The 12,573-nt window shown below is 39.2% G+C and overlaps 1 protein-coding gene across 1 annotated transcript in view; it reads right to left on the bottom strand.

The window, feature by feature from the left end:
- kmt2bb (lysine (K)-specific methyltransferase 2Bb) overlaps positions 1 to 12,573 on the bottom strand; it is a 43,002-nt gene that overhangs the window by 18,627 nt on the left and 11,802 nt on the right. Inside the window, exons 6-15 of the mRNA XM_036564303.1 lie at positions 12,109 to 12,274; positions 10,990 to 11,203; positions 9,361 to 9,425; positions 8,960 to 9,220; positions 6,744 to 6,850; positions 6,550 to 6,660; positions 4,351 to 4,464; positions 3,993 to 4,139; positions 3,745 to 3,837; positions 3,408 to 3,525 (exon numbers count right to left, since the gene is read on the bottom strand). Of these exons, the coding sequence (XP_036420196.1) occupies positions 3,408 to 3,525; positions 3,745 to 3,837; positions 3,993 to 4,139; positions 4,351 to 4,464; positions 6,550 to 6,660; positions 6,744 to 6,850; positions 8,960 to 9,220; positions 9,361 to 9,425; positions 10,990 to 11,203; positions 12,109 to 12,274 (1,396 nt within the window). The remainder of the gene's footprint in view (positions 1 to 3,407; positions 3,526 to 3,744; positions 3,838 to 3,992; positions 4,140 to 4,350; positions 4,465 to 6,549; positions 6,661 to 6,743; positions 6,851 to 8,959; positions 9,221 to 9,360; positions 9,426 to 10,989; positions 11,204 to 12,108; positions 12,275 to 12,573) is intronic.

Genomic DNA, 12,573 nt, shown 5'->3' with positions numbered 1-12,573 from the left:
TTTTTGACGCTAAAAGCTTCATTTTATATTATTAACGAACCATAAGCATAAGTTAAACCACACAAACCGTGACATTTGTTCTATTTCGAAGTCCCCACAGACTTCTACGTTAAAGTTAACCTTGCATTCTCTAAAAAGTAGCGGGTGGTGGTCGCGAAGATGAATGAGGTTTGATTTGTTGCCCCCTTTCGCCGCTATTTTCTTTCGGCCTGTTCTGCAGACAGTGTGGTCATCTACAATTAACTTTCCTTCTGCATCCTTATAAAACCCAAAACATGACCAAACGTCAGACTTGGTCTTCTTAGAAGGCTGAAATATCTCCGAATCTCTGTCACTACATTCCGCCATGTTCTCCCTTCTCTGAGAGCTGGGAATACAATATAATGACAAGCAACAAGCTAACAGAGAAAGACTACTGTAGGGAGGGATATATATAAATTAATGTGTCATCAAAATCAAACTCCAAAAATTACCTCCTCTTGAGCAAACAGAAGACTATAGGTGATACCACAGTGAAGTAAAGACGAGTACAACAGGGATGCATCAGGAATTGTGGCCCTATTTCGTTATCTGATATTTTTCATGTACGCATCTGCCTATGCTGATACCTCCAGATTCCAGACTTGCGCAAGTATGAGAGGACAGAGTGCACATATTACATTCATAATTTTTCCACATATTAACTAGAATCAGCTTGCTGCAACACCTGGCTGTAATGCATGCTCACTTTGTCATTTCCTTTACATAGTCAGTTTCCTCCACAGTGAGAACAGCTGACTGAACCGTTAACAAGACAGCTGGTTAATGCAAAGGCATAGCACTGGCTTGGAAACATCGCTGCCACGACAAAAGTGCTCAAACACGAATTCTGTTTAAGTGCAGTACAGCCCAATGGACCACAGCTAAATATGGCCTGTTGTGTACTTCAGAGTAACAGCTGTAGGAGTTCATGACAACTAGAAAAAGATTTCACAAGACACAATCTGCAGAACAGCATATAATAAACGGAAGAAATTAAGTTCTGTTGTCATCTACTTTAGGAAATGGTGGGCGTACTACAAATTTCACACGGGTCAAATCCTCAAACAAGTGTCAAACAACCACAGGATGACGCACGGTAACAAGCAACCAAAACCCACTGCTGCTTAGTTCACACCTGTGAATGTTGTAATGTTGGAAGAAAGCTGACTGTTCTAGCACATGGACGTGCTGTTATGAGGAGTTATGACACAGGGCTGCCTTTATTTCTTAGGGCCTTGACAGCTTGGAAGCAAGTTTCTCAGAAGATTCTCCAACACCGTCTGGGACTCTGTCTGCGCTCTAAATCCAAGAGCTGGTTCACTCAACATCACAATGACGCAAAAACAAAGACATAACAACGGAAACAACGACTCAACAACAGAAACCCTCAAGATTGTATTTTAGAATGGTCTAAAGGTGATCTCAGTCTTACTGAACTGGTGACCTGAAGAAGGCTGTTCAAGAAAGGCATCCAATAATTACACATGAACTGAAATGTATAAAGAAAATTGCCAAAATGTCCATTGGATGTGATGAAGCAAGGCTTTAACCAGTCTTCTCAAGTGTCCTGTTGATAAAAAGGTTTGGGCTAATCATTCCTCACTTTATTTGAGTTTCACCTTAATCTTTTATTTCCCTTAGAAAAGTTTTCACAAATTTGGACGCACTGTTATAAACATACAGAATCATTCCAAATCATGTTCTACAGTTTCCTCTTTCTGCCAGCCGACACCATTTTTCACTCATGAACAACACATTTTTTTTTTAAAGCAGTTCAAGTAAATGAACTGAAGCTGTTTGGCACAGAGGAAACATCCAAATTACCTAATGACTAAACAACAAATTGTACATTCCTTGGATTTAAAAGAACCTTGAGAACCTGTGGCAAGAAACTTGATACTTTAGCCATTACTCAGACTTCAGCACTGCAAACTGTGGCGTGGTCTGGTCTAAACAAAATGAGATGTGTGGCTACATAATGCCAGAATCATGGCCTGTTGACACCTATGAGATTGCATAATATTACTTTCTCTTTTCTGAAACCAATACTAAAACCTGAAGTAATGGTCAATATCAATATGATTTCTTTACAAACTACTAAGCTTTAAAATGAGCCATTTTTAATTGAAGCACTTAAGATGGGCATCTAAAAGCAGGCCATCACACTTGGCCTGATACTCTCTCACAAGATGAAATACACTGCTAATATTACATTGCTCAATGCGAGAACTTTGACCTGATGCCTGTAGACATGTGGGAGGACGTGAAACAGGCAGTACACACAACAACGCCAACAAACTGTTTTGTAAGGAGGAGTGGGGAAAATATCTTCAAGTAGAAGACTGAGAGCCAGCCACAAGAACACCTAAAGGAAGTATACTATAGACTTACAGACATACAGTACTGTGCAAAAGTTACATTTCAAAATCTATAGTTTATCTAATATTACAGCGAGAATAAATACAAACAAACTCTTACAATAAGTAGTGATTTTGTATGTCAGTGTTTTTGTTTAACTGTTTCCAAACCTCTCCTAGAGGAAGCTTAAAGTACATTATAATTCTCATCCAATATTGCTTTGGCAGAACAACCTTTAAAGTTAGATCAGGTGAGCTGGCGATGGAATTTTGCTAATCCATGTTTGCATTTATTCTAATGTTACATGGCGTTTTATTGCCCAGAAATATGATTTTAAACAGGTGCATAAGGTGTCAAAGAGTTTTGCACATTACTATACTTCAAAACATAAACAAACGGCTCTACTTTTGCAAGGAAGTGTAACTTTTTATCAGAAGGAACCTCTGAATTTACTCAGTGAGTTCCTAGGTACTCTTGTTGACATGAGAATGACCTCATCCAGATGTTTACATAAACAGCCTAATGGCCTCATTCAACTAAGTACAGCAACCATATCTGATGCAATGGAAAAGTGTGTGTGAGTATGCAAACTGGTTGCATCTGTCAGGCAGGCGAGACATAATTAGGCCTTTTAAAGAGGGGCAAAAAGTTTGGGGGGGGTGTGAAGAAACTCTTGTTTAATGTACCCAAGTTAGGGAATACTCTGTGCCACAATATTCCTTAGACATTCTCTATTCTCTAATTCATCATTAAATTAACATTGTAGGTATTTTGCAAGAGCTAATTTAAAATGTCCTTATTTTTGCAATTGTATGTATATGCAAATTAAAAATATAATATACAATATAATTGACATTTTATTGAATATAATATGCTTAATTTGCATTCCTGGTTTTGACTGGTTTTGGTTTAAGTTTTGAGAATGAAAGTAAATCATTTAGCAAAAACTGTCTTCAGAAAGTTATACCTAGGTAATCATTTTGACTATAAATAAGGTAATTCATTTGCAATTAGCCTTGGTGTCTCACCCTGGTCAAAGAGCCTTGTGCAGTCAGGACAAAAGCCTTTATCGTGGTCCCACTCTGTATCCCAGCTCTTTCCTGGGGTCACGCCACAGCTCTTACACCGGATGCAGGTCATACACACCTGTGATCACACACAAATTTATTCATCAGAACTTTACCACTTTTTATAAGGTTAAAGTGCTCTTACATGGATAAAAAAAGATGCCATATAATCAAAAAACCCACGTTAACACCACCCTTTTGCCTAGCTACTATTAGTATATATTAATGTATTTTGCCATTCTGAAACAGGTAAGCACTCCAGTGTCTGCTTCATGTTGATTTAAGCGTTGTTACTCACCCAGGCCTTCTTGCGCTTGTTGGGTTTGGGGTAGTTGGGGCCTAGACAAGCAGGATGATAAGAGTTTTGGCATCGTTCACACTCCAGCAGAGGCTGCGGGGTGAAAAGAAGCATAAATAAGGCACTGAAATTTTCATTTTTTATGACTCACATTTAAACACTGCTACAAAGTCAAAATTTAAAATATTCTCTAAAACTGACTTCAAAAAAAAACTGTCATGCAACAACTTTGAATACAGTCAACCAACTTTTGAAGGTTTGTTCTTGCGGCCACAAACACGGCAAAACTTGCAGCGGCGGCAGCACCAGTTCTCCTTGTTCTCATCCTGAGGTCGCTCTGATGCCTCCAAGCAGAAGTGATGGAAAGGTTCACAACACACTTGACAGTACAGCATCTGGAACAGACAACCAACAGCAGAACTCAGCACTTTAAGACCAACACATTTCATCTATATCTAGCCTATGACACATTTCACATGTTTAAGAGGTTATAGGTTACACTGCAAAAAAAAGCTTTCCTGAAAGACTTCCTTTGCGGGTAACCTCTGGCACCAATACACAGAGAGAGAAGTGAGGAGTTACTGTGGCAAACATTTCAGTATGTACCTCATGCTGTCCTTTGCTGGCACACAGCAGGCACACATACTGTGGCATGGTAGGCACAGAGGTGAGGATGCTCATCCCTCCGGTTGACCAAACGCTCTGTACACTACAATCCTCCTATAGAGAGAAAACAGAAATGAGAATCATATAAAAGCAATCAATAAAGCTGGCAATCCACAAATTGCACAGTCAGTCACTTCATTATACCTGTCCAGGGTGTATCCTGCCTTCCGCCCAGTGACAGCTGGGATAGGCTCCAGCACCCCACCGCGACCCAGAAGGATAAGCGGTTTAGATGATGTATGTATGTATGTCACTTCATTATTTTGAATTTGCTCAACCTGCGCTGCAAGTTTATGATGTAAATAATGTGAGCCAGGTAAGCGGACTGCTGCTGCATTTAAATCATGATGATACACCTATGCATAAACTGGCTGCACTGTATTCGATTCATGGTATATACAGACATCTGATTTTTAATGCACAAATTTAAAATGCCAGCTAGGCATGTATTTAACCTCTTAATGCACACTGAAACATACACGGTACACAAGAACCCAATCAGAATCTGTACCTGTACCTATCTTTGCTTTGATTCGACAATGAACTGTTTACTTTATATGCTCACAGAATATACCATTCGAAAGTGTTACAACTCAGTTTCAACCTCTAGACACCATTTTATGATCCAACTATTACAGCATGAATGTTTGTCAATTTTGTTTCGTAAGGCATGTTTTTTGTGGAAAAAGAACCCACATGTGTCTCTACATTTGAGAGCTCGAGGGCAGGGAAAGTAGGGGACCCTTCATTTAGATCACGGTGGATTTTCCTCACAGAACCATGGTTAACACGACCCAAAGCAGTTATTAGTCCCAAAATGAGCTTATATGGACAAAACTTTGATAAAACCCAGTAGGATCAAAAATACAACCTGTTTTTATTCATATTTAGGCAATTCTGCAAAGCAAATCCACGATCTGCCATGTTAACTCGCATGAGAGTCTTACTAAGCCCATCTGCCCAGCTGTCTGAACCAGGAGCTGGCCAACTCGTACTCATTTCAGTCTGGCAGCTCACCATCCCTAAGGAGCTGGTCAAACGATTGGCTGATCAATCTATTGAGCCTTATTTAAATTGCGACTCTGCCAAATAGAAAATTTCTGTTTGTGTTCATTTAACCCACACGGTGTGAGCATTGGGTTTAAAGGGGACCTATTATGCTTTTCTGGTTTTTCCCCTTCCTTCAGTGTGTTGTATATTTTTGTGCACATAAACGGTCTGCAAAGTTACAAAGCCTCTCCCACAGAAACAACTTATCTCAGCTGTCTGAAATGCCTCATTGGAATTCCTGTCACAAAATGACGCAAATGGGGAGAAATATTAGAAATAATAATCTCCCTATTTCCCCCACATTAAACAAGTAGGCATTAAACAAGTAGACATCCCTTAACAACTTCTCTCAAAAGACCTATTGTACGTTCGAAGATAATTAACACATAATTATCACAATAAAACTGTTGTTGGCAGACAATTGCTAGGCATTTTTATGGTTCTGCAGCAAAATGTTTAGATGAAACTGAACTGCTGAGCTAAAATGTCTGCATTTTATACATTTTAATGTTTTTGTAACCTCGCAACAAATAAATGCTATATCTCTTTGTAATTGCAATTCATGTAGACGTCCCAGCTTCTACATTTTGTAAATGTTTATGCATCTGCACCAATACTGGATATTGGCATCAGTCCTGAATTCCCATATTAGTGTGTTCTGGTACATAATTGTCCATAATTGTGTTTAAGGTAGTTTATTTTACTATATGTGGATGTTCAAAGCATTTTTTTAAAAAATAGGCTTTTTAAAATACAACAACAACCACCACCACAACCACCACAACAACGAGTAACAAGATCATCAGTTCTCTGATTCAGAGGTTTAGATCCACTAACAGTGGACCATATGTAATGTTAGTGCTGCCATCATGTGGTTTACCACAGTATTTAGATACAAATCAAAAAATGCATCCACTGAGCTGAATCTCCATCATATCTACACTTTTTTTAACCAACTGAACACAAAGTTTAATGATAAAAAATAAATTACACCATAGTTTGCTTAAATTATACATATGTGTACTCAATACATCTTAGTGTAGGAAGTAAGAGAGAGGCCATCCAACTGCGAATTTTCCCCCAGCTTACCTTAAAGTCGACGTGGATCTTGTACGAGGGCTGGGAAGGCTCGTTCTCTCTCTGGGCAAAGCCGTTTGCCAAGGCTGCCAAGACGCTGGGTGGGGTTTGCTCCTGAGGGCTCTGAGAAAGCAGATGGTTGCAGTTCAAGTTACTTTGGTTTACCTGCTACAGATTTCTAAAAAACACTCTTAAGTTTCTGTTACCTTCTCTGTTTTCCGTCTGATAGGAGCAACTTTGTTTAATCCAGACCTGCGATGTCGTATGTCTTCATCAAGACCATCGCCAACAAAGTCATCCAGTGACACAAAGTCTGTAATGAATAAGCAAAAATGATAAATAAACAAACATTTGAAAAACAAAAGAGAACTGTTTATTGCCATATGCACACTTGCCAACAGATATTTATATTACTATATGGCACAGTTTTAAAGCAAAGTAACAGGCTGAGGAATAGGCTGTTTCAGGTCCATTACTGAATAATTGGTCTACGAGTGCGAAGTATTGACATCTACAGGGGTGTTACAGGAAAATCCTTACACTGACATGTTTGTTTAGTCACAATGACAACTTCAGTTCGGAATCGAATGTAGGACAACAGCTATTACAGCACAATCATTTCTCAGTTTATAATCTTACCTGTAGATAAGAAAACAGTATTGCAGAAGGCATCCTAACTAGACAACATTTCCAAAGTACAATCCCAGCGGTTCTGTTTTAACCTTCCATTTCTACACTTAGCTGTTGTACTGAATATAGAATGTAACTGCTTTTAGGCAACCGTGACATGAAGCAGAACTTCACTATAACTTGCCTAAAGGTCTTACATTTATTCAGACTGCAAAATAGCGGTTTCACTTCTGAGAGCAATGTTTATTTCTAACCCTGTGGTTTAAAAAAAAATCCCCAACACTGCACATGCATTCTCCAACATTTCCTCTCTTTACCTTTGTGTGTTTAAGTTCATTAAAAACTTGCCAAATAAAATACTGAGGTGATGGTGGTAAATAATGAGGAGACAGAGTTGAACAAGCAGCTGTTTAAGTGTAACAAATTAGTGTGCATGCTGGCTAAAGTCAGCAAAAAAAACAGAAACTGAAAATGAAACTGTTTTGACATGAGCTATCTAGCTAACCAACTTACATTTTTGTATACTATATTCTGATTAATGTTTGTTTCAGCTGGATGTCATTTTGTTTGTTGCTTGATAACAGACAAAACAACTGATTACTGGCCTCGATTGTGTAGTTTAGGATTTTCTAACTTGAGATAAGATGCTGCAAGGTAAAACATAATTCCTCAATTCAGATAAGATTTGCTTCTGTAATACGCATTTGCAAAAAATCGTATCTTGACTATCAGATTTTAGATTAGGACTAAAAGATAAACAGTTTCTGTAACAGAACCTCAGATATATATAGTGAAGCACGCTTAGCTCACTAATGCAAAGTAAAACTTAACTGCAACTAGTCTGAATGGATGGTAGGGCTGTCAATATAAACTTTGGTTCAAACGTTTGCATGTTCAACAGCATTCTGATATGTTCAATGTCCATTCAAATACTTTAATCTTCCTCTGCTGTAATTCCTAGTATGTTTTAGGCCGGGCATAATACAACAGTTAGTTCCGGCCACGCAAGCTGACTGGTTGAGAAGCTTTCTAACCGTGCTGTTATTTCACCGTGATATCACGTTTTTTTTCCACAAACACTGTATCACTCCACTGAGGCGTCGTTGCTAAGCCACAACTTTGACAGCTGTAGGTAGCTGTTTTTACTTCTTACTTTGCGCACAAACAGAAAATGAATACTTTTAAGATCACATTTGAACGATAGCCGATTTGGTCAGACTCTGAAGATGAGACTACACGTTTGGCGAATGGTATTCGGTTCATTTCTGGCTGATTCCAGGTTGTTTAGGTGTTCTTCTGTCACAGCAGCCAATTGAAAAGCTCAGTGGTGATGACAGTTTGGGAATTTAGTGTAAGGAGCTGGAGAACGAACTAACATTAAAACATATTAAATGCTGCGTTCATGGCCCAATTTATTTATTTCTTACTTTATTTATTTAACTGTTGTATAGAAGTAATAGAGCACTCCAGGTCGTGTGTTATCGCAAAAAAACATCACAGCTGCGATTTGCTCGCAGGCACAAGCTGAAGGCATCACAGCCATATAAGCTGTGTAACATGAGTTGCCATTTAGCTTTAGCATTTTTATGTAACCTACATATTTTCTTAGAAAAATAATACATTTAACATTCAAATATATTTAAACATTCAAAAAACAAACAAGGGTAAAATTCCAATTTCACGTCTAAGCCCAGGTGACAGGACTCTTTGAAAGCTCACTTGACGTCACTTGACCTCATGAAAGCCACTTTGATAAAGCAACACCGGTTCCTACATCTTCTGTTGTTTTTACCTGTGTTGCGTGGACCAGGCGCTCTCCTGCGGGCTGGAGACGTTGAGTGGGGCATTCCGATGAGGTCAAGGTCAGAGTCATAATCCAGCAGGTCACAGTAGGAGCGTGGTTTAACATGCCGCCGGGGCTGCTTCCGTAAAGATGGGCTTTGACTGTCACCCACAGACGTGGGAGAGGAGCGCCCTGCCCCCTCCGTCCCCTCACCCTCCTCATTACTCGAATGGCCCGCACTAATCGATAAACGCCGTCTCTTCATGTGCCCTGAAATAAGACAGATACACAAAGCTAGGAGGAAAGACTACATAGAAAAAAGCCCAAACACCCCAGAGCCACCCCAAAGTAGCTGCACTTCGTAATAAATCACAAACACAACATTCAAAACAAAAAAGTTAAACGCTTACCTTTATATAGTTTCCCACTTAGTCTCATGGCCTTGCGTTCCTCGATCTGATCGCACCTTTTAAACCTGTAAAAGAGAAATGGATGTAATATGCATGGCTGGAGGGGATACTCTGATCTTATGCTTAGAGACGCATGATATGGCTCATGATATATAACTAGATGCACCTTGTCAAATTCACCTGAAATGTAACTTGCACACGATAACAGTAGGGACGTTTTCACACCTGATTGTTTGCCGGGAGATTTCAGTATGTATGGCTGAGGCACAATCCAAACAGAGTATTATGAAAAAAAAAAGAAAAAACGCAAGATGGCTGCACGAGCGACCAGACAAACCCACAAATGTAAGCATTTTCTCCGTAAAAAAAAAATCACTATAACCATTGTATTATCTTAGTGTTGTTTCAATGTATTATGGTCGTTTCTTCATAGCAAGCCTAAAATAATCACTAATAGCATGCTAATGTTTCGGTAGCTAGCTAGCTAACTTTCCCATTCCACCTTAAATAGTCCAGCAGTTCTGACGCCTTAAGTGTCAGAATGTAACTGCTGCACCATTTAAGGTGGAACAGGAAAATTCAAACAAGAAGCTGGTGAACATCTGACTTCAGCTTCGTATCACCAACGAATTAGTGGTGAGCAATAATAAATAATTGTCTTATACCCCTCTTTGAAAGCATATGATGCCCTAAACGTAACTAAAGCCCAGCAGTGAGGTTGCTGAACTGCTATCACTAAAGACAGGCTGGGTCGCCTACAGAGCACCGCTAGTTAATGAAGCAATGTTTTTTTTGTTTGTTTTTTTTTTATCTGAGGGTTGTCCCATGTCGTAGGGCAAGATTTTAACCACTACCCCCTGTAACTCAGTTCCAACGAGTTAGGGTGACACTCAAGGGGAAAACAAGGGGTAAGGGTAAAAAGAAGAAATGGGAATAGGCCTTGCCCTGACGCTGTATTTGAATGCTACTGCTACACCTGTACCAAAATGTTGTAAAATAATTTTGCATGACTTTTTGTGCAAAATAGTCAGTTGCCTCTTACTTTTGATGTAGCTTTGTGATTGTTTTCTTTATATTTAAACAAAGAACGATTTCTAAATTAATTTAAAATTCCTGTTTGACAAAATAGCAGTGTTTATATAGAGAGATTCTAGATGAGAAAAATTTGCTCATTATCCCATGAAGCATGAGCTACAGGTTATATAAAAAAGGTTAATAAAAATTAGCCAAAAAAACCTGCCAGCAGCCAATTTGGCTATAAAGAAATCAAAATTAGCCATTAAAACACATGATTTGTGCAGGTTTGCTGGTAGCCAGTCAGACCAACATAACAATAATAAAAATTAAGCCATTACCCTAAGTGTCCCCTTAGTGTCACAAAACAGTAAAGGGATGACCTTACTGTCTACCATTTTATCTAAACTGTGCACAACTGATCTACAGTTCCAGTTTCATGGAAGACGTTCTCCTGCGTGAAAACAAACCTACAACAATAAGCCCCACCCCCAAAACAAGCTCAGAATCTGTCCTGAGTACAGATCCATTCTCAAGTGTGAAAACGCCACCAAAGTCAAGTCAATCAAAACTAATAAACAAGCGAACTCAAACAAGTATTCTACATTTACTTACACACAGCACTGTCTTTTGGTGTTGGGTCCACCAAACTTGGGCTTGTCCAGGCAGTTCATGCACCTGCCGCAGTCCTCTTCATGCAGGCAGCCCTTACATTCCCCACATCTCCGGGACCGGAGCCCAAACATACCAGCTCTACTCACTCTGCGAAACTTAGGTGTCCTCTGATCAGGGAGAACAGGGCTGTCTGGGTCAGAGTGCGACTCAATATCTGAAAATATACAAGAACGTAGCCGTATATATATATATAGTCCAATAAAAGTAATCAATTCTGATAAATTAAGCAAATATGCATTTATAACCACTGGAAATAAACATCTTTAGGTGTACCAAAGAACTGTCTGACAGTTATCTTTTATGACAAAGAGCAAAAACATATTTACTCAGCTCTGATACAAATATACATTAAAACAATAGAAATTTAGACAAAACATCATCTGCAGAATTATTAGTAGGACAAACAACATAACTATGACGTACTGCATATAAGCAGCCTATAGCATAAGGCTTATAGAGCCTTATGCTATAGGCTGCAATTTTTCCCTAATGGTAGTATAACTATTATATAATTACCAACTGAACTAACTTCTAACATCACTTAATAATTCATAATGATACTACATTCTGCACAGACAGCATGTAACTCTTAACATCGAGTGGTCCTCTGCATTTGTTTGGATGAAATCCAAGACACTGCCATTCCTGCGCAGAGTAGATCCCAAAGTTTTATTATACACTTCTATAACCTAAGAATAGCTCAGTTTGCAGTGACGACCCTGTAGTTACTGAACAGTAAGTCTTAGCATTCAATAGGCCTGGGATTTTACACGCAATCTTTTCTACTGTATACATTTTAAACTAACCATATATTACAACGATTGTACAAAGGGAATTATTAAATAAAGGCATAGCAAAAAACATGGAGTACATGAAACAGAATGAAAGTCAGTTTTGTTTACCCCTAAGACTTATCAAATACCTAAAAAATTTAAATATCAATTACTCCACAAAAGACCGTTAATCATGTAAGCTCATCATAACCAGCAGTATGAAATGCTGCTTCACATTAACTGCCAATGTATGCAACGATTTATCATTTTGACTGTGTGCGGTTACCCTTATCAGCAGGTGATGGAGAAATGCCTGATCTTTCATGCAAGGGGAGGGCACTGAGTCTGGGGATGTCGTCAGGGATCATGGCACGGGGCTGCCCCAGAACTACAGCTGCAGCTCTACAAACATGCTTGATGCGTGGTCCTCCTCTGTTTTCACCTTCAGGAGTCTACCAAAGTGAAATAATTCACAGATATGGTGAGGATAAAAGGTTAATGGCAGAAGTTTGTGCTACTGGCTTCCAACCAGAAGGCTGCTGATTCAGTCCTAGCTGCGAACCAAGAGAAAGGGACATAATGCCAGAGAACTGCAGGGCTGTAAGTTCTACGGTTTCTGCACATCGAGCACAGACATTGTGCCCTTTGATCAAAGCACTTAATCCGAAATTGCTCCACCCTATTCCCCTTCCCGGAGGGCATGCTTGTAAATGTTCTCAGAAGTTCCTGCTCAAAGTGCGCAGCAGAAGGC

Source organism: Colossoma macropomum, unplaced genomic scaffold (genome assembly GCF_904425465.1).
Source record: "Colossoma macropomum unplaced genomic scaffold, Colossoma_macropomum, whole genome shotgun sequence".
In the NCBI taxonomy this organism is placed as follows: Eukaryota; Metazoa; Chordata; class Actinopteri; order Characiformes; family Serrasalmidae; genus Colossoma; species Colossoma macropomum.
Note: the sequence above shows the minus strand (reverse complement) of the source record. Positions and strands in the feature narration are given on the sequence as shown.